This window comes from Sinocyclocheilus anshuiensis, unplaced genomic scaffold (genome assembly GCF_001515605.1).
Source record: "Sinocyclocheilus anshuiensis isolate Anshui unplaced genomic scaffold, SAMN03320099.WGS_v1.1 scaffold42, whole genome shotgun sequence".
NCBI classification, from domain to species: domain Eukaryota; kingdom Metazoa; phylum Chordata; class Actinopteri; order Cypriniformes; family Cyprinidae; genus Sinocyclocheilus; species Sinocyclocheilus anshuiensis.
Window position 1 is genome coordinate 1,607,664 of NW_015546057.1, and position 23,922 is coordinate 1,631,585.

Here is a 23,922-nt window from a genome sequence, read left to right on the forward strand (position 1 = left end):
ATTGCTTTTAATGCTTTTTTATATAATTATTTGAAACAATCATTACATCTGAAACAACAAACAAATATTTTTATAGGATTATGTGCATATACCAGCCATAACTTCATCTAAAAATGAATACTAAAAATGCTTTTTTTTTTATTTACTTCAAATTTGAAACACAATTTAAATGTTTAAATTTGTCGCTTTGATTTTCTCACAAATTTAGTATAAACATGGCTTGGAAAAAATGCATATGTTTTATATAGAATCTGAAATTAGTACTTTATTCTTGTTGTTGTTGTTGTTGTTATGAAAACATTATTTTTCATGACAATGAACACTTTGAAAACTTTTTTTTCTATTTCACATTGATTTGAAATAATCAGCAATAATCTGCCAAATGTTTTCTTTAAAAAGAGATTGTGTGTTATATATTATGTGTATATATAATATCCAACTCTTTTACCAAATAACTCACTTTTTAATCAACTATTTATTTATTTATTTAACCTTATTTTTTGATTATAGGAAAACTGCAGCCATTTTAGTTCACCTAGGTGCATTGCAAGTATAAAATACACCATAAATTAAATTATTTATTTAGCTTAAAAATGGAAAGACATTATTTCTTAGACTTAGACTCATGACCATTACTCAGAAGGAATCTGTCAGGAATTTTCAGGTCATTTTAGACACAAGACAGCAAAACTTTCAGCCAATCCCAGAGGCCTGTTCCCGGAGAGAAGCTCTTGTGCAGCGCTGTATGGTAAACATTTGGAGATACGGCCCTACTGAAGGTCAGGCCAAACTTAACAAAGAGCAAACCGTTGCTGAGCAACAGCAGGGAGCGACAGCGCTGCTCTTCAGAGTGCTGTTCCACAGCAAACACAGACAGACTGAAAATCCTACCTGCTCTCGCTTTACCTCAGTGTAATACCCCAGTCGCTACGGTAAACCTGAAAAGGATACGGCCAGGCACGACCGGCTTTCGGTTGACTAGTGCGAAGGACAACTCCGTCTTCAAAAACACAGCCGAGGACTTTATGATGTGCTGCCCAAAGCGAAACGTGGCCATAGTGGACATCAATTCCTGTAAGAGACAGAGACAGAGCTTTAACCGTCAATGACAAATAAGAGTGTCCACAATAAAGACAAGGAAAAAACTTTGTATTCATTTATTATTACTTACATATATACATACTTACTTATGTATGTATTTAAAAGCTGAAAATGTCATGAAAATGTTAAATTATCTAATATTTTAAGAGACTTAAATATATTATTATTATTATTATTATTATTATTATTATTATTATAAGGTGTTATATAATAATGATACATATTGTAAATGTATATTTTAAGATGTTTTTAACAAATATTACAATCAAAAATACCATAAGGTTTTTGAACAACATTTTACAAAATTGTAAAACCTGAAAATGTCATGAAAAAGTATGTAATATTTTAAGAGACTTAAATATTATTATTATTATTATTATTATTATTATTATTATTATTATTATTATTATTATTATTATGTCTTTTGATTTTGTTAGATTTAATTTAATTACATTCAGTTAACAACAAAAAAAATAGAGAATAGAGAACTTTAAATGAAAATATTATAGTATATATTTTTTAGGTGACTATATTTATAATTTTACAATATTGATACATATAAATTATAATTAAATTAATATAAAATATTTTTCCATAAATAAATAAATAAATAAAGTTTGAAGTAGAAAACCATTTTTTTTCTCCTCCTCATTTTTTACTCCATCTTTGATTTAGTTACGACTTCAGGAAAAACAGCGTTTGGGTGTATTTTACTAACATTTAAACTCATTGTGTATGTATGAATTGTTTATGTAATGTATTTTTTAATAATTTAACAGATCCAGACAAATAAATGATCATTATGTTAATGACCCAACAGTTAAGTTTACCTTAGCAAGCTAATATGATCACACATCCTGTTAAGTGACGTTTTTCTCTATGCTTTTAATTGTCTGAGACAGCATTTATCCATTCTATAATATTTCTTCTCTCCTTACAGTGCAGATGAAAGGATCTCATATAGCAGACCTGAAGTAAACAAATTGATGGCGAGCTATTTTAAAACAGTCTCAATGGGAGATGTCAATGATAAAACGAATATCTGAAACAGCAAGAGTTCAAACAAATAACAATCCATAAAGCAAAAATCTTGTCACACTGGGAGGGCTTTTCAATGCCCACCATTACAAACAAGCATCGACCAAGATCAGTGTCCTCTTGCTAAATTTAAACATCTTCTCCAGGGAATTTCAGTCTGCATTGATCAGCTAAAAATATATGAATGCAGTCGCATTACCCATCCCAAGTGGAATAAAAGTAACAGTTTGCCCTAACAAAATGACAAATCTGTCATCATTTGCTCACCCTCATGTCCTTCCAAATTTATTTGATTTTATTTTTTCCATAGATAATGACAGAACTGAAAAATGTAATTTTTAGCGGAACTATTGCATGATGAGTGCATTATTTGTCCTATTTAGCAAGCGAAACAAATGTCAAGCAATCAGTTCTGCATTCAACATGATAAAGAGAGAAAAAAACAGCCATGAATGTTCCTTAGAAATGTAATTACATGTAATAACCAAAGGGAGTTGGGTTTTTATATGTGCATGAATTATTATAATGGGGTTATATTAAGTCTATGCGGACACAGGAGGAGGAAGAAGAGCCAGACAAGGGTGAAGATAATGAGGAAGATCCACACCTCACAGATACACACACAGGCATAGGTGCACTCAAAATGACCCCACACACACACACAGACACACAGACACACACGTGCGCACATGCATGCATGAAGAATTATTCATACACAGGCATACACAGAAAACCTATTTTCTTTCCCTCTAAACACACACACACTCACACAGAAACACATATAATTTGGGAAAACATGGCGAAAAGGAACCATACTGTGCATTGCATTGGACCGTGTCCCAGAGCACGAAATCCAAAAAAAGTACGAAAATGAAGAGAAAAAAAAAAAAAAAGAAAGCAGAAAATGTGTGCATACCAGCTGTCTCGGGCCTCCTCAACAGATTCCAACAATTCTGCAATTAAGAATCACAATGCTGCGATTAGCATGCCACAGTTTGCAATGACCTAATTAATGTGCATCTCCCGTGTGCTTAACGACACGCGTTTGGCATTTTGTTCCACGTCAGGTACGGTAACACACATGTGCGTGGATTTAAGGGTGTTGGTGCATTTCGGCACTCACCTGTAATTTGATATCAACATTTTCATCAAACGTGCTTGTGACTCGGCTCGCAACAGTGACGGTCACGCATGATTCGCTGGGCTTGCGCTCGGCCTGCATTCATGCGGCGTTATTGCGCCGGTTACGTGTTTAATCCTTATCTGTAACCTTGACTGCACAGATTGCTGCTCCAGCGTGTAATCAGTGAAATCCAGAAGCCTGCTCACCGCTACTGATACATCATTTACCGGCAGATACAATAATCCCTAAACTAATTCAAACACAGACATACACACACTCTAAGGTTCATCCAATGAAACTCAGCTGGAATATTTATTTTGAAATATATGGACATGGTAAACACTTATGAGAACAAATGGTTATGGTATTTGAAGTCATTTTGTTTTCCTCATATATTGAATTTTTCATTATTCTCATTAAGGCTGTGCAATTAATCAAACTTAAATCCATTAGTCCATGTAATTTTGGCTTTTTAAATAATTAGTAGGGTTATACACTATAGAGATGCATACATATGGGCCAATGAAGAATGCAGAATGAGCTGTGCAGCAAAAGGGAAAAAAAATGAATGCAGCATAGTTTGGATTCAGGAGGACAGATGTCACAAACTCAAGCAGCCATGTACTGTATATAGCACAAGCAATGTACTGCAAAACCAAGAAACTGTATATCTGCTATATACAAACAGAAACAGCATGAGGATTTATATGACCAAAGCAGGACAGAGAATATTGATATCACTCTAATTCATTCTAACTAAACAAGTATAAACTGTTAGTTTTACATGCATAAATGTCCAATGATGTTATTAGAATTTGCAGTTATCAAATATTAACCGTAAAAACTTCTTAAGAAAAAAAACACTCATCAGATAAATTATAAGTTTGTAAATAGATAAATCTATTAACTTTTTATACATAACCTGTATAGTTCCCTGAAATCATTTTTGATATTATTATAATTAATATAATTATTTTTTCTTTCTTTTTTCTTTTTTTATGAAATTTCCATCTGGAACACAAACATCTGATAAGAATGCTAAATCATACAAGTAAAATAGTAATATGTATATATGTTGAGAACATTTTGTCAATGTGAGGGCATCTTAACTTCAAGAGGTTATTTACAAAAAGAAGTGAAGTATTTTTTCCCTTATGTACACTGTTAAGAAAAGAAGACAAGAAGTTGTTTTTGCTTTATGAATAAAAAATAAATAAAAAAATCTTATGAAATTATGAAATCTGAGGGCTTTCTGGCCCTGTATAGACAGCAAGGGAACTACCTTGTTGCTGTCTATGCAGGGTCAGAAAGCTCTTGGCTGAACTATCCCTTTAAGATTGTTTTGTGAATCCATGTCTCTAGATTCTAATTAATCTAATACATTATAAGCAATAAACAACAAATAATGAGTTCGATCAGACAAATAAACCAACTTCAAAAATTTGGGCTAAAGGATAGAAAGAAGAAAAAATCAATAAAAGCAACCAGTAAGCAATCAAACAATATTTACCAATGCAAAAAGCACTCATGATGCTTTCACATACAGCACAGCACAGAAATTGTCCAAAAACATCTTGCTCCGTTAAATAGAGTGCTCCTGTGTTGTCTTAAATCAATCGCTACTGTATATATCATAAATCACAGTCGTATTGCAAGCAAAGCTTATTTGAAAATAATTTTTTTTTTGTCCCAGTTGCTTTCGTTTTAATAGAAACGCACGTGTTCAGATATCAGTACTCACAAAATCAGACTAAAAGTGCATTTCTTCTGCCTGTAAATATCAGATGATCCTAAAGCTTTTTATATGTCAGAGCTTTGCTTGCAGCCCCAACATGTCATGACCCCTTAAAACAAAAGGTTAACTGCATCTCAACACCTCCTTGTTTTACATAGTGGCCTGTAAAGACATATCGACCACTTCTTCCCTGTGGAATTGGGCTCAGGTGTTCATAACTGCAAAGCCACTGAAATCCCTGTGACAGCATGAAACACATACAGGAAACATTATATCCCCTATCATAACACAACACACAAACTCAAGATCTTTAATGGACACGTTTCACTCAGCTCTGGCCTGATAAGCACAAAACGAATGCTAATGCAGTTCAAGCACTGGACATTTTCTCAATCTCAGCAGCTACTTTTTATTTGTATACAAATGTATATGTTTACAGGACTGCAGTTAAAAATGTAATTCTACAGTTAAGAAGGGAACAGCAATAGAAAAAATGTTATTTATATGAAATTCAAAAGAGCCAAGTGAGATACATTCAGTGCAATAACATTAAACATATATCAAAAGCAGATCTTAGGCTGTATCCATGTGAGACTTGTCCTCATCTCCAATTTGAACACAAAAGCAATGATATGCTGCCCAAGGCTGAGCTATACCCTCTTTTTACTGAACTATAACAAAAAGACTATAGGATTCTGTCCAACAAGCAGTGAGCCCTAAATTAAATCAACTCTGTTGAATACTTGTCTTTAGCTAGTCCATTGGAGATGAAAAGAATGTCTCATTGAGGCCCAGCACTCAAAAGCTTTTTAAACATTTTTTATGGCATTTTTGCATTCATATCCTTAGGTGATGTCAGTGATACAACAGACTAATTTTGTATGGTTCAGTGTACAAGCACAGCAATCTCTCGTCTTTATCAGTAAGTGTATTGAGCACATACTGCAGAAGCACGGCTAGTACAGCAGCTCTTCCCTTCTGTGTATTGGTAACTCTCCGGATGGTCTCAAAATCTAGTGTGCAATGTAAATATGTGTGTCTTTAATGGCCCACTAGGAAAACATGGTCACATTTCACACTGGCAAACTTCAATTTCAATACAAATCCATACAATGTCATGTGAGAGTAAAATATTTACATAAGCAGATTTCATAATGGGTTCTAGCTGGACACAAGGATTCGCTACACTGTCCATCAGAAATCTTCTTCTAGTTTGAAAGTGACTTCGGTGTTACTTTCATAGCTACACTTTCATCATTACACTTCTAAAAATAGAGGCTTTTGTGCTAATATGACCGAACCTTTAGGGTTTGTTCAAATCCCTATGACGGAGCAGAAACTATAATAATCAACCCAGGCTCATTGGAAAACTGTATATCTACCTCCAATTTTGCTGAACTGAAAAATGTGCCTACACATACAGTACAATTCACTGCAGTCTGCAGCTGAAATTAATATTAGTGGCAGCTAATAAAGACTTATTTCTGCGCAGTTCCCCTGCAGAATACTATGTTATGACCTCAAAACACTTTTAAAATTGTAAACTAATACATTTTGAAATTTGCATCACTTAGGCAGCTCCATATGTATGGCTATTCTGATGTAGTAAACTTGCTCAGTAGCACACCTGGTACAGTATTGTGATACAGAGTGCCGTGAAGCACAAGCAATGATAAAATAGATTCGTTGAGACTCATAGGAGCAAGCAAAAATGGCATGGTTGGATTAGCATTTTTTTTGTTTGTTTGTTTGTTTTTAAAACTACTGGTACCATTAACCTTTAGCACCAAGCACTTGACATTTCACCTCTGAACTGATGTGATACACTATATAAAACAAGCATCATAATACAACTTCGCCAGATTCATGTTAGTCTGTTTCAGATTGAACTGAACAAGCTTTTAGTGCCACTCATGGGACATTTCTCTTTGAAAGGGTTGCGAAATGTGCAAGAAGCAACATAATATAATTTCGCACAAATGTCACCACGGGCCTGTTTTTACAATTAGCCTAGGTTGATAATAATAGTGATGCTTAGCAACGATTTGCAAACACTGCTAATTATAAAAGGCCACCCTCTGAGATGTGTCATATTACATCAGAATTTACAATGGCATGTTTCCTTTAATGTATTGCTTAATGCACTGCAATTGCATTTCAACAAAAAGTTCCTTTCAAAATGATCGATGAAGCTGAGGAAAATGTACAGTATGTATATTTTATCAGCAGTGAAACATACCAATATAAAATAGTTTCATTTTTGTTGTGCTTATTATACAATGGATTTGTTTAGCTAGAGGTTAACATCAGACTAAGCTGTAGGCGTTAGTCGAGTCTCTCATGTGGTACATATGAGTAGCACTGTTTGTATAAAGTAGAGTCTTTAATCACTGGCTTAAAGCAGTCAATTTGGTAACACTGCTGTAGACGGCTTCCCACATTTTTAGACATAACCATCGCTTCATTTCACACATTTTGCTTTCTTATGCACTGTCTATGTCAAGGACAAGATCCTTTGCAATGAAAACATGCTTATTAAATTTTATTACAATGTAATAACATTGTAATAACAAAGCTGGTTGCACTGCAAGACTATGGCATTGATGAATGAACTTCTAGTGAACCGCTGATGGAGTGTGGCATTGCATAACATGAATCATGATGAATAACCAATTATTTACCACACAGAAAGCACCTCAAGGTGAAAAAAAAAAACACACATTTGATTTCATTTTGCATCCAAACATGGCCTTTGGCACACTGCACTTCATCTACCTGAGAAGAGAGGAAAAACAGTTCCCAAACACACCCAGAGAGCAATGGGCTTCAGCTGTCAGTTCAGCTTGCCGATAACTAGAGTTTATTCAGGTAGCAGATGCATCCAGACAGAGGGCTAGAGGGAGTTCCCGTGTTTTGAAATGCTATCAGAAGCAATGCAAGTGCTGAAACGTCGTCTCATTACGTTTGTTTGCAGGAGTAGTTTGGTAGCAAATAAGATCCCACAAGTACAGCTACATCAATAAGGCAGTGATGAAAGATGCTGACTGCCGATCTCTCACGGGTGCGCTCGCAGTAATCGAGTCAGACATGCGTGCGCATGCATGTGGGCACGTTTGCGTCTATGTGTTTATTATAATAACGACTAATTACATGTGTTCACACCAAGAACCTGTGAGATACAAAGGGAAAGGCAAGGCATCTGGATGTAACATGCTGCTTTGTTAATTATAGTATTCATAATAATTTGCTATTTAAAATTAGCAAATGACCTTACAACCTTTTCTCGAAATCAGCTGAATGCTACTGCACAGATGGTTGAAAAAAAGCTCAACCCTTACAGGTGGTTTGGCAGCATCTCTTTGTCTCGAGTACAATATTAAGCCCTTCCGGAGGCCTTGCCAAAATACTTTTACCATGTTAAATTCAAGCAAGAAAACCATGCATTGCTTGAGCCTACACTAAGTTTGCAAAACCATATTTGTTATTTTTAGACAAAGGGGCAATGAGGTCCTATCCAAAACATCACCCCAAACCACTTACGGTCCTCCTACGAGTCCACATTATGATTATGTAAAAGCATAGGCTGTGGAAATGATATCTGAGAGCGGTTTAATAACCATAATTAACCTAATGTAGTTCCCAACTAAAAGTGTCATATTATATCAGATCTGAGCATGGCAGCCACTATGACAAGAGACCACTCTTATAGTATGTAATTTATTTGTTTCTTTGTTTGTTTTGAAGGGTCACTTCTCACTTTACAATATGACTTCTTATATAACTTTGGCAACACATTAATTTAGGGACCAATTCTCACATTTAACTAGTTGCTTATTAACATGCGTATCACTAGCATATTGACTGTTTATTAGTACTTATAAAGCACATATTAATCCCTTATTCTGCATGATCATATTTTAGATCCCTTAATCCTACAACATACCTAAACTTAACAACCGACATGAAAACTATTAATAAGAAGCAAATTAGGGGTTTATTAAAGGCAAAAGTAACAGTAAATAGATTACTTACTTACTTTACTTACTTATTTATTTAGGTCAGGTGTGTCCAGATTGGATCCAGCCTCTTGCAAAGATTTCACATGACCCCAACTATTGCTATACGAGCATCTATGGTTAGTTTCATGCCGAGCTTAATGCCGAAAATTTTTTTTCAGTATTTGATATAAAAGAAGAAAAAAAACCCCTGCAAATTTGGACACTGAGTTCACCAGAAGAACTACAATTTTTACATAGTTTGAGTTTGTTGTTTAATAATTATCTGAATTTTAGCTAACTCGCAAGCTCCAGTGGTTACAAAATTATCTGGAAACCGGTAATGGAAATTAGCATGTATAAACCTTAATTAATTGAATCAGATAAAAAGGATCTTACTTGTACAGATGCATGAATAATAGTGAAAGGTCCATTGTCTATGGTCAATAGAGTATCAATGTATGAAGCACAACTCACACAAAGTTACTGTTGTCTGCTGGTCAACGTGGTGAATTCATATAACCAACTGAACCAGATTTGAAATTTGCGCAGCAAACTCTTTTAACCTTCATCCAACATTCCAATTGATTCCAGTGATTCCAATTGAAATGACGATGGATTTCGTCTGAAAAAATTCACCAAACAATAGTAAATGTGACTGCACCTTAGAATAACATCTACAGCTAGCTGGACAAACAGAAGTTCTGCTCAAAACTCTTTTTTTTTCTCCAACTCGATAAGTCAGTTCACTCAATGCCATTAGCCCAGAAATGATACTTCTTTAACATGTGTCAAAAATACTTTTCATTTCTTTATATGGATTTTTAAAACGGCGCTTTCTGCACCTTTAAATAAACAATATACGCACAGCAAAATTAATTTTATGATGCATGCTTATCTTTTATTATAACCAAAACACCTCCATCTTTGTTGCAATATACTGTAGGTAAGTCCCAGATGTGCAAGGGGAAACATGTTTTTTTCTCTTATTTTCTAAAGAAACGTTTTTCATTTGATTCCCATTTCCCCTCAGCGGTTCCACCTCTGTTATTAAGATGAGGCTCATCCAATCTACCACAACAAAAGGAAACTACTGATTAACAGGTGCTGCTGGACGAGGGAGACAGTGCATTTAAGCTTGTTTTAATTGAAAAACTCTTACAATGTAGCCTATATCACCTGTGTTTGAACACCAGCGCGCTGAGCGTCTGTATAGAAATCTTATTTAGATCCAATTTTCTGATCAGCACTGGCTTACCAGTAAAACTGTCAGGACGCTCTAAAGTTATCACACCATCATCTCATTCGCAGCCGTAAGAATCATCATGCAGAGAAAATATCAAAGGGCGGAACGCAGATCTAGTCGTCTTTTAAAAAGCGCAGGCCTACAGTAGAGGACGCGGTTTAAGTCTACAGCGCAGACTTTCAATAAGAGCAATGGAACATAATGGTTTTGATTGAAATGTACTCTGATTTGTGCGCGGGGCATATCAAAAGCAGTGGGTCTTGCGGCCTCTGAACGCCCCCTCAAGGTCATCGTATTTGTTATTCTTATTTCCAGCAGATTCTCCTGGCGGGTAGCTAGGTAGATAATGAACAATACTGTTGCCTCTATGAAAATTCGTGGAGTATTTATGACAAAATCAATCAGCTGTTTAATGTGGCACTGAGATGACTTGGCTTGCACGTCTGTTGTGTTCTAAGCAGTTCATTTAAATTTCACATTTTGCATGTAGCGTGTTCAAAGATTACGCTTACAGCTGATCTGTGGCATGTGGTGATTCTGATCTTGGATTCTATGAAGGAGTGCCAATTTTGCTGACTTAAAGGCCAAAAGCATGAAGGCTCACAGACTAGAAAGGGTTATCACATCAACAATCAGCCAAAGCTGTATATGGAATGATTGCTCGTAGGGCCAATGTATCAAAAGCTGACCTCTGACCTGAAGGCAGTCCTAAAGGTTGACCTGTGACACCAGTGGCATGATGTATTGCATCTTTAACACTAGCTTGTATGCAAACAAATAAGACACATCAATTTTATGAAGGCGAGTGAGGATGGTCAAGACTTTTCATACATTCAGTCTCCACACGAAAGGAAAACATTATGCAACTTGCAGGAAAAAAATAAACAATAGAAAATAATGTAAAAAGTTATTTCTTTATACCAAAATTTTAAATGTCATCTAAGACTATTTTCACCTCACAAATAAAGATACAAGAAGGTTAATCTAATAAAGACATATCAGATTCACATTTCACATTATTGTTGATAATGCTCAAAAAGATAAAAAAGTTTTACCACACTGAATTTTTTTTTTATTTCATATAAAAATACATTAAATCAGTCCTGGAGCAATCCAGAAAAGTAATGGACTGAAAGTCACATCTCATGAGTTTATATTTCAAATCTGAAGAAGATACCATAAAAAAAAAAAAAGATTCCTGCAACCGTTTTTCTGAGACTTGTCTAAATATTTAAATGTATTTGAAGGGTTCTACAAACTATTTTAGTCATTATACATACTACTGCATAGTTTTTCAATTATAAAACAATATACAGAATCTTAGACATCATATAAGTGATTTATTTGAGCACTAGAAAAATACAATAAGAATAATTTGAGTAATAAAAAGAAATAATTAAAAAAAAAAAAAACATGACAGGTGACAGGTGCGCCACAGCGTGCGTCATGAGCCGTCACGAGAGAGCGCCAGAATTCAAATAAACAATATTCCGCGTATCTTTGACTTTTCTTTTAGTGGATGGTCTCATTCTCTTTGTGACACTGTATGCTACAAAACCATGTTGCTTTTTACTACCAAGATGCAGTTTTTTGAGCGTAAGTTATTCCATAACGGATACAAACAGTAACTGTCCCCGAAGAAATGAGACGTAAACAAAGGAATTACCATCCATATTACAACGTTATTGTTTCGTTGGACTAAAAGTGCTCTATGGGATGTTGTTCAGTGGACCCTTACCTTTTTCGTTGGACTAAAAGTGCTCTATGGGATGTTGTTCATTGGACCCTTACCTTTCTAACTAAACCGGGATTTACAGCTGTGGATGCGTTTATGACTCGTTATTACGATGAATCTGGTATGTACTGCATTTTGATTATGCATGTTTTGATGTGTACTGCTTACACAAATTTAGCAAATACATTCTTTATAAACTTTCCATTTAAAAACAGCAATCTATCGTCGATGCTTGAGGCTTAGACCTTTAGAATGATATATAGTTTGTTAAGATTAATTATGTCCCTTTTCATTTAATCTATTCGTAAACATTAGCACGTGCAAACAAAGCGCATTCAGTGCGCCTGCGTCCAGGTGCGGGTTAAAAGGTTAAACATTTTCAGAATTTGTCATAGTATTACTATACTTATAAAATTATAGAAATATATTTATTTCTGCACTGTTGTTACAGTCATTTAATAAAGTATAATTGCCTCAATCAATCAATATTTTCATTCATTCATTCATTCATGCACGTATTGTGTACATACTTTTTTTTTTACTTCTATTTTAGCAGCTTAAACCTACCCGGTACCACCAAAACTTTCCCTAACTTTACCCATATACCACCTCAACAGCAGCAAATGTGATTTGCAATACAATAAGTACTTTGCAATACAATAATACATTGTACTTATTTTTTTGTATTTGTATTTATTTATTTTTATTTATTCATTTTTTTTTTTATGTAAGTGCATAGTAGGTAAGGCCACCTAATATAAAGTGGGACCCATTTTTTTTTCATTTCGTTCTTTTTAATATGGAGTAAAACATGGTCCAGGCATGTTCTTTGACAGTATTTGTGAGATTCACCCAAGGAATAGCGTACAAATTTTGATGAGGCATTTTGCCACAGAAAGCGAAAGCACTTTACACAAATCTAAAAGGACACTTTGTGTGATCATGTCCTATTGTCCATCTCACCGCCTTGTGGTCCAAGGTTGATATAGCCAGGGTGGAAGTGGGGGATAAGCGCCGACTTGTCAAGAAATACCCCATATGGCGTGCGTCTCTGATCGCCTCTGTCAACCAAAATACAGTCCCTGGCCTTCGCGTGTGGCTTAGCTTCTAAACCCGGCAGACCACGTTTTTCTACTAACAGGAGAAGGGGTGAAGGCGGGTCACTGGAGCCTTAAAAACAGTTGCTTCGGGCAGATGGCACTTGTTAGCCTTGGATGGCCGCTCATATAGGAGAAGGTAAACTCCGATTTCAAACCTTCGCTGCCTTGCGGCAATACCCATCCATGGGAAAGGCTAGGGGAGTCAACCCCGACATCAAATCTGGAGACAGAGTCCCCAAGGCAGTCTGACATTGTATTCAATGTCATTCTGGCAACTTCCTTTGGATACACCAGCTGGAGTGGAGAGGGGGAGTCTGCTGCATGGGCAACAGCCGATTCTCCATATTACCCAGCCCAGGCCTTGTGGCTCCACTGGAGAGGACACGCCAGCAATGCTGCAAGGTGTCGATACAACACGGGAAGTGGCAGTTACCGGTGATAAACTCATCTGATTGGCGTAGGAAACGCCAGGGGCCACTTTCGACGGTGGGAGAGATCATCGCATCTCATTGGACAGCTACCGCCCGCCCAAGCTAGGCAGCCCCCAGCCAGTAAGGTGCTGTTCCGTCATGTCCTGCCTGCTTCACTGTGTGCGTGCAGCTTAGAGAGCTATCTCAACAAGCGGGCCACATCTTCTGCACCAGGCAAAAATACTCTAAGTAAGAAGACCCCAGCTCTTTGTTTCACAAGCTGGAACGTCAGGACCTTGTGCCCTGGTTTTACTGCTGATCTGCAGCAGGTTGACGATGCATGCACGACTGCTGTCATCGACAGGGAACTCTCTCGACTGAACGTCGGCATTGGCTGCCTACAGGAGACCCGACTGGCTGACAGTGGTAACATCAGGGAAGCAAGCTACACCTTCTTTTGGCAAGGGAAGTCTTCAGATGAACCAAGGCAGCATGGTGTTGGCTTCGCTGTCACTCGTCACTCGAACACACTCGTCACCTTCATTGAACCTCCATCATCAGGCACGGAGAGGATACTTGTTGACTCTGCCTGTCAACATCCTCTGGCCCAGCAAATATCATCAGCGTGTATGCTCCAACTCTCTGCTCCACCTTGGAGGAGAAAGACCAGTTCTACGAGGCACTGGATGAAACAATATCTAGAATCCTCAGCACTGAAGGACTTTACCTGCTCTGTGACTTCAATGCTAGAGTGGGAGCCGACCATGAATCCTGGCCTACCTGCCTAGGTCTTCACAGTAGGTGTAAGATCAATGAGAATGGTCAGCGTCTGCTGGAGATGCACTGCTTACGTGGCCTCTGCGTGACAAACACTTTCTTCAAATGCAAGGAGATCCATCAGGTGTCTTGGAGGCACCCCCAGTCCCGCCACTGGCACCAGCTAGACCTCGTCATCACCAGGCGTGCAGAACTTGGTAGTATCCTCCTCACCCGCAGTTAACACAGTGCCGACTGCAACATGGACCATTCCCTTGTGGCCAGCAAGGTGTGAGTTGCACTGAAGAAGCTATATTACTCCAAGAAGAATGGCCGCCCACGTATCAACACTTGCTGTGCAAGCAACCCAGAGAAGACACAGCAGTTTGTTAGGAACTTACAGGAGGCTCTCACCAAGGAGTCACCTATTGATGACACCATTGAATCCAATTGGTCCCACCTCCGAGATGCTGTGTACAACGCAGCCATCACAGCCTACGGGAATAAGGAGTGTAAGAGTGCCGATTGATACGAGGCCCACTGGGAGGAAATGGAGCCCGTGACTGAGGCGAAGAGGAAGGCCCTTCTGGCTTACAAGGCGTCGCACTGCCCTAGTACACTGGAAGCACCAGGAAAAATGCCCAGCAATCCGCCCGCCACTGCGGCAACACATATTGGCTAAACCTCTGCAGCAGCATACAGACAGCTGCCGATACTGGACACGCAAGGGGCATGTACGAAGGCATAAAGAAGGCGATAGGCTCCAAAACCACCAAGATTGCTCCACTCAAGTCTAGGACAGGCGAAGTCATCACAGATCAACTGAGGTGCCTGCGGCGTATTCTGCGCATCCAGTGGCAGGACAATGTACCTAACACAGAGGTCTTGGAATGCGCCAGCATGAGAAGCATGTCTGCCATACTTAGTGAGAAGCACCTTCGTTGGCACGGCCACGTCAGGAGAATGGGCCCTGGCCGCATTCCCAGGGACCTATTGTATGGCGAACTGGCAGAGGGCTCACGACTAATTGGACGTCCAACACTGCGCTACAAAGATATCTGTAAGAAAGACATGAAGTTGTCCGACATCAACATCGGCATGTGGGAGAGCCGTGCAGAAGATCGCTCCGCCTGGCATTTCGTTGTCAGACAGGGTGTACAGAAAGCCGAGGAAACCAGGAATAAAAGCCTTGACGCAAAGAGAGCCAAGAGGAAGGAAAAACAACTGCAGCCTCAGCTGGCATCATCATTGTTCATCTGCAGAAAATGCAGCAGAGATTGCCATTCAAGAATTGGGCTTTATAACCACTTGCGAAGGTGCAGATAGATGGAATTTCATCAAACTGGAAGCCACACCATCGTCTCCTGAAGACGGAAGGATGTGATATATCCATATCTTACTTAAGCTCTGGATACTTCTATGCAAGACATGCAGACCTATCAGTCACACACATTATCAAAGGATCCATCTTAAAAATTTAGACATCTGAAAGAGGAAGCAGGATATCATACCTGGCAAAATGTCAAAATCCACCCACCATTAATAAAAGAAAACTCATGATACATTTCTTAATGTGCCTATAAATACTGAGCTATTTAACAACAGCAAAGAAACAGCTTCAGAAAGTAAGGCAGCAGATATGTTTAACCAGCTTTAATGTCAACAAGAAAAAGGAGCTCATTGGCTTCAGAGGCCACACAGGGATTCAGTCTCCAATGAGTACGGATGAGAAAACAATGAAACCACAGAGGCACAGATTTCAAATGACCTTACCTGAACTCTGAGAAAAAAATTAAAATAAAAATTAGTTAATTAATAAATATGTATACTCTTGCAAAATATCTTATTGAATAGCTTATCCCACTTGTAAATACGCCACATAAAATTGCACAATGGCTTACAAATGCAATTTCATAAAAAGCAAAACATGGAAACACTCAAATGCACCTGTAACAAAAGGCCAGCCAGTTTAAACACTAGCCCTAATACATCTTACTCAGACTCAAAATATAATTGTTACTTTATTCTAAGTGTAGACTAGTAAATAACAGTATGAGCCCTTCCCTCAGGGTTAAAGAACTCAAGAGATCCAATTTGTTGGTGTATGCAAGTAATTATCTCCAAGTGGTCTGTCAGCAAACTTTTCAGGGGCAAGGCATTAGTTGCCAAAATGAGATTAGGTGAACAAGCAGAGATGGATAAAGGCCATCTAAAGGAGCACAGAAAGGATTAAACCAACAGCAGGGCGGCTTTTTTCAAGCCTACATGGCTCCCAGAGGAGCCCCCAATGGCCTATTGATGACTTTGTCACTTTGACCTTTCATGTGATGGAGGGCTTGTAGGATACTACACACATTTCAATGGCAGCACTAATGCCCGGCCAGCAGAATCCTATCCTGTGAAAAATACAGTGCTTACATGAGCGCCGAGGACCATAATTCAAGACCAAGAGACCCACGACAACAGGAATACACAGAGTCCTTCATCAAACAAATGAATTAACAGCAGACTTTAGACTCCTGTGTGTGTTTGGCGACACTTGAGATGTAGCATATGTCTCAGACACATGGGATAATTGATTTAAGGGGAATGCGATTCTTCATCAGGGACGTGAGAATTGATTATAATTTCCCCACCAGCGCACTGCAATCTCATAGGTCATAATCGTTGAACCTCTGCAAATACTGAATGAGGATCCAATTCATAGCTGAATGTTCTCAGTATCCAGTTCACAGTAATAAACCAAATCAAATCCTGCAGCCTCTAATATTCAAGACGCTTATGTAACCTAATTTGGAAACTAATTGGTAGTGCAGCCCTCCAACAACTTTTGACTAAAGAATTCCTACATGTTTTTTTGTTTTTTTTATGATGTCTTTTCTGCTTAATTGTTACTGGATGAATAATTAGAGATAGAGAGACACCATTTAAGAGCAGTTTCAATGAGAGAAAATACGCTAGAGCTGAGCATACTACAAAACATTATCTTGATTATATGAATTTCCCATATAGTGTTCCATTGCATTCCACCAAGAAACTTTGTGTTGCTTGCAAAACTTTTTTCCTTCTTTCACAATTTGTATGTGTTCACAGAAGGATACACTACTATATGGACAAAAGTTTTTGGACACCTGACCATTACACCAACAGGGACTTTAAGGGGACAGATTATCTTCATCTGCAAGGCTTTCCACTAGATTTTGGAGTATTTTTGTGGAAATCCAGTAGAGAATTTGTGAGGTCAGGCACTGATGTTGGTCGAGAAGGCCTGGCTTGCAATCCAGTTCGTCCCAAAGGTATTTTGATGTGGTTGAGGTCAGGGCTCTGTGCGGGTCAGTCAAGTTCTTCCACACCAAACTCATCCAACCATGTCTTTACGGACCTTGCTTTGTGCTCTGGGGCACAGTGATGCAGGAATAGAAAAGGGCCATCCCCCAATCTGTTCATGCAAAATTGGAAGCATTGTCTGAAATGTCTTGTTATGCTAATGCATTAAGATTTCCCTTCACATGAATTAAGGGGGCTAGCCTAACACCTGAAAAACAGCCCCATACCATTATCCTTTCCTCCAACAAATTTTAAAGTTGGCACAATGCAGTCAAGGCAGGCAATGTTCTCCTGACATCCACCAAACCCTGACTCGCCCATCAGACCGCAAAACAGAGAAGATCTGATTCGTCATTCCACAGAACAGGTTTCCACTGCTCCAGAGTCCAGTGGTGGTGTGCTTTTCACACTCCATCCGACACTTTGCATTGTACTTGGTGATGAGAGGCTTGCATGCAGCTGCTTGGCCACTGAAACCTATTCCACGAAGCTCCTGCCATGCAGTTGTTGTGCTTATATTAATGCCAGTAGAAGTTTGGAACTCTTTAGCCATGAAATCAACAGAGCTTTGGCGACTTATCTACTGGGAAATTTCACAAACGGACTTATTGCAAAGTCGGCATCCTATCACAGTACCATGTTTAAATTCTGCTCTCAGCTCTGATCCTTTTTTAATAAATTGTTCACTGTAAATGCAGACTGCATTGGCTAGTTCCTTTATTTTATATACCTCTGGCAATGGTCCTGACTGAAACACCTGAATTTAATAATTAAGAGGTTTGTCTCAATATTTTCGTCCACATAGTTTACTTTGCATTCACTGACAAAAACATATAAATATAGTTTTTCTTCCTCCCCCATATTATTTACCAGAGGTCTTCAACCCTGCTCCTGGGGAACCACTGTCCTAAATAGTTTATTTCCAACCTGCTTCAGCACACCTGCCTATGGATTTTCAAGCAATCTTGAGGAGATTGATTAGCTGCTTCAGGTGTGTTTGATTAGGGTTGTAGCTAAACTCTGCAGGACAGTGGGTCCCCAGATACAGGGTTGGAGTCCTCTGTTATTTACCATCACTCCTTTTGCATTCCCCCAAGAAACTTTACAAAAATATAAAAAATAATATATTGAGAGTTTCAAGGTTTTTGAATCAAATTTACTGAAACGGCCAGTTTTAACTGGTTCACACTAAACAGTTGCTGCTAGAGCTCTGTACGGGCTTCAAATATAGGCCCTAGCTTGGCTCTGGCCTGAGATGCTCAGGCCCTAGCCCGGCCCTTGTCCGACAGCTTATCAGAATTCTCGGCCCAAGGTTGACCAGAGCCCATCTTTTTTTTTTTTATATACTACTGTTTCAGCTATTAAAATAGTTCAGTTTTGTATGTACTGTAATGCCAAAGTGAGTCTATTTTGTTTCTTTTTTGTATTAAGTTAATTTAGAAAAACCTTTGGAGCATTTTTTGTTTATTAAATGCAAGTTTTTTTTTTTTTGTTTTTTTTTTAAGTAACGACCAAATGGCCAGCGGCAGACGGTGAGTTGATCATAGCCTATGTTTGATCAATTTACATTTACATTTAATCATTTAGCAGACACTTTTATCCAAAGCGACTTACAAAGTAGAAGGAATTAGACCAACGAGAGAGCAACAATAAACAAGTGCTGTGACAAGTCTCAGTTAGTCTAGCACAGTGCACATAATTAGACCGAATAGAATAGAATAGACAGTTTTATTTATATGTAGCCTTCTCAAATCATCACGACTTGCCTAAAATAAAATCTATAGATATAAAACAGTTCAAGCATATCGCAATGTTAGTTTAAATGTTTAACGGCCTATATAAATGTTCGCTGATAGATGCATATCCAATTGTTTGTGCAGAGAGTGGAAGCTAAAACGCGCTTTGCACAGAAGCGCCAGTGCTATCACTTAGCTACATTTTTTCTTAATATCAGTGGAAACAACTTAAAATACGCCATCATTTTTGCTCATAAAAAACGATCTCATGTTGTTTCCACCAGCACTGCAATTTTTTTTTTCATCACCATAATTGATGGATGCCTAAAATATAAAATAAGGAGAAGCCTAAAATAGGCCCTAAGCCCGGCCCGCGTCTGAGCTATGACGTGAAAATTGGCCTGAAGCCCGGCCCTAGGGGCATAAATAAGTCAGGGCTTTTGTTGATGCTACTGAAATGTAAATCTTAAAACAACTTTAAAAGACACAATATTCAATTAATTGTGATATTGCTTAATTTTATATTACCTTTAAATTCATGATGAGCGACTTTACATTAGCAAATTCACAGATTTCTTCAAGGAAGATCTGCATGTATCTAGGTTTGTGGTCGTACACAATCATTTAACCCCTTTGTTTTGGAAAAACGCATACGAATGTAAATAAAACTGCAATGAAGCTAAAATGTGGGCGGCCATTTTCATTATATGACTTAACCTTGACAAGAAAGGGCATATTCTGTGTACAAGTTCACCTCACACACCTCAACTCTTCAGATCATCTCTCCTGTATTTGCCTGACGATCTTAGCATTCGCCTTATGTCAGAGAGCCCACAAAGACGAATTCATCATCCTCTACCCAAAACCACATCGGCCCATCCTCTTCATACATCCCAAATACCCAAAACCGCTTTAGCTGTCAGAAAAATATTATATGAAATTTTCAAAGTGCCAGCATATCATAGAAAAGACGAAAAGTGCCCTTGAAAAGCCATCCTACTGTAAAAACTAGCGCAAAACACCTGTACCACGCAACGCTGCCTGCTTCCATCCTAGTTTTTGCTCTAGTTTAGAAAAACCAAATTGATAAATGAGCCCGAGGACAAGAAATCCTTTTAATCAGACATGTTTTATGAACCTGTGGCCCTTCTCTGTGCCTGTCCTTCATAAAACAAACACAAAGACAGACATACTGTACACTTTTACGTAAATATTTTCATTCCAATATACATGAATTATGAAAATTAATGAGTATGCACACTGGAAAGATACAGCAGTGTATTGAGTGCTTACGCCTCCAATCATAAATCCACTAATACATTCAAAGGTGGACCATTATATATTACCGTCCTCTGAGAAATGCACACAGGAGAAATTAATCGTTTCTCACTGCGGGTTTTTCCAGCGTCTATGGCTTTGAATTGCATGACTAGCCTTGCATTCATAAAGCAAAGCCTATAAGGAAAGGAGTCCACAATGGTACAAATTAAATGGCACGATTTGAGGTTACATTAAAACTGAACATAAAGGTTTGTGAGGTGTGGAAGAACTGCTATTGAAGGGATTCCAACAGGTTTCTAACAATTTACACAGCGAACAGACGTGTCCTTGTCAAAAAAGGGCCATTAATTAACGACACTTGGTTGCCTCAAGATGTATTGGAAATAAAAAAGGAAAATTTCACCACCCATATGACTAAGGCGAATATATCAATGTACACGATTATCTAAATGCCATATATAAATGTGGTAACATTTTAGGGACCATTTGCTGCTTATTAACATGCCTATATTATTAACAAATTGGCTGTTAATTAGTACTTATAAAAGCACATCTGCATGACCATATTCTATATCCCTAATCCTACCTAATATCTAAACTTAACAACTACCTTAATAACTATTAATAAGCAGCAAATTAGGAGTTTATGGAGGCAAAAGGCATAGTTAATGGTTCGTTAATAGCAAGAATTGGGCCTTAAAATAAAATTAAGTGTGACCATAAATGCTTGTCACGACGACAATATTTGGACATTTTACCAATATTTGGTCAAATTTGGTAAATTGGTAAAAAGTAGGTAGGTAACCTGTATGATTTATTAAAATATATTATATAATGATATAATTATATTATGTATATTCATGATTAATGAAACAGTCTTGATCTCACTCCACAATCCAACATGATCAAATGCATGTCAGCTAACCTTCCGTACGCACAATTATGCCTGTAAAATAAGAACAAGCTGACGAGAGTGACCTACACCGAGAACTTAAAGAAGTGTAAATGTTACGATTCACAAGTAATGTGTGAAATGTGCGCTTTTCATTAGTGGATAAAATCCATTTGGCTAATCCACCATATCCATGCAAATGTGATGAATATGAGTGAATAACACATTTTTGACAAGCGTGTTTTCAGTGTCTGTTAATGAAAAGTGTTCTGCAGTATCTACATCAAAGTGCTATGAATTGTTTGGCCAGAGAAAAGCTATAACTGTGTACACTGTGACACAGCGAAGACTTGGAACAGAACAAGTCGTATGCAATAAGATTACAATGATAATGAGGGTCATTAAAGATAATCTTTTTATTTCTGACAGAGCACGGAGGGATATTTTTGATGCATTATCTTTAATCTTTAGGTTCTTAGTCTTATGAATAGTGTGCTCTACTGCTTTGAAACTACTGGCCTGAATTTCCCATTGAGGACCCATAAAGTTTGTCTGTCAACCCATCAATGTACCATTAACATCTATGTATCATAATCTTTGTGGAATAAATTCTACAAATATCTAATACAGGGCATGAAAGCTATGTTAAGTTATGGACATACTATAAATGTATGTATTGGTGTTTCTTTAGCTACAGGCACTTTTATGACAAAGGGGTTGATTTTTAATAAACTTGTTTATTATTAATTATTCACATTACAAACTGTCTTGTATTTGTATCTATATATCTATGTATTTTATTGCTATACACTATGAACATTGAAAATAGATCGTCAAATTATTTTTAAAAAAATACATAAAAACAACATAATAATAATCTAAACAAAGAGCAACACTTCCACTATGATAAAATGATTTGGCCATGTTATTCTATTTTATTTTATTTTTTTAACATTACAGTGTACTTTGTTACCAAGGAGGCAAAAATGTCAAAATATAATTGAAATATAAATTGAGACCAAATGTAATTAAGAAAAAAATATCATTTGAAATTTGATATAAATTGTTGTGTACATTGTGTTAATATGAAATGGGTTAGGAAAATATGACAGTTTTCCTGTGATGCACATCTACTTTTAGACATAAACTAGTGAACGTGTGAAAACGTGTGTTTTAAGAGAATGTTTTTTTGTTTTTTTTGTCCACAGAAGAGCTCATAGCTGAAGAAACAACCACATGTATTTACCAAACTCCTTCACTTTTGGGAATGTCGCCAGGTCATTTTAACCAAGTGGATCTGCTATGCTGTCAAAAAGTGTTTTTTTGTAAATGGAGCTGTTTATCCCAGAGTTGTTTTTACAGCAGTAGACTCAACTAGTCCACAGGGGCTCTGGATAGGCCAGACTGTCAGTTCGTAAGCATCCAGTGCTGCCCATCTACGGAGCAGTGGGCCGCATAATTCAACCCATGAGCTGTTCTATAGAGGGGATTCGAGAGGTACAAAGAAAAGCTATCTGTCCAAATTGTCAGTCTGGAGCGTTCCTTAGGCCGAATGACAACACAAGACTGAATAAACCCACACTGTGCTACAACAAGGACTTAGTGGGTGGAGTGGGGAAAAAACGAGCTTTCTCAATGTCGGAAAATACCAGATAATGAGCTTGTATCAAACCCCAACCAGTTTTACCCAGAGCACAACAGGGGAGGATAAATTGTGACTACTTACACATTAGACTATTTATTAAAACACATTAGAGGAAAGCTTATTCGTTCATGAAACTGATTGTAATGAATGAGACATAAAAAAGCATCAACAGCTCAGAGAAAACATCATTAGTAAGTACATTTATCATATACTTTCAGTTTGTAAGTTATAAGAATCAGAAGCATTGATTTTCATGAGAATAGCGATACTTGTTCTACATAGCAATAGGCATTGTTCTAAATCATTAGGTGTTTTCTAAAGATGTAATGCACTACTATACCATTACTGCTGTCCAAGAAGTCATAACTAAACCATAATTGAGCAATAAATAAATAAGTAAAATATTAAAATATGTATGTCAAAGTTAGCATGTCATTTATTTATTTATTTATTTATTTATTTATTTATGTATTTATTTATTTAATTCATTCATTCATTCATTCATTTTCCCCACACACAAGCCTTCTGGAATTAAACAGATCCAGAAGAAGTTCAACAAGTGAAAAAAAATCACCCATAAATACAATTAATTCTGTAATTCAAATAAATTAAAATGTCCTACCAGTGAACTACTACATCATTACGCATGTAAAAATAAAGTCCATAAAGTGAGGAAATGTTTCATTATAGAATTATTCCACTTTTCCCATGCATTTGATACATTCTGAGAAACAAAAAGAGACAAAGTAACCACAAACAAAAAAAAAAACCTAACCTAAAAAAAAACCTGTTATTAAATATC

At 37.3% G+C, this 23,922-nt stretch overlaps 1 protein-coding gene across 1 annotated transcript in view; it reads right to left on the reverse strand.

Annotated features, from left to right (window-relative positions):
* LOC107699359 (bis(5'-adenosyl)-triphosphatase-like) overlaps positions 1-23,922 on the reverse strand; it is a 308,330-nt gene that overhangs the window by 216,287 nt on the left and 68,121 nt on the right. Inside the window, exon 3 of the mRNA XM_016500598.1 lies at positions 952-1,072. Within this exon, the coding sequence (XP_016356084.1) occupies positions 952-1,066 (115 nt within the window). The 5' untranslated portion in view covers positions 1,067-1,072. The remainder of the gene's footprint in view (positions 1-951; positions 1,073-23,922) is intronic.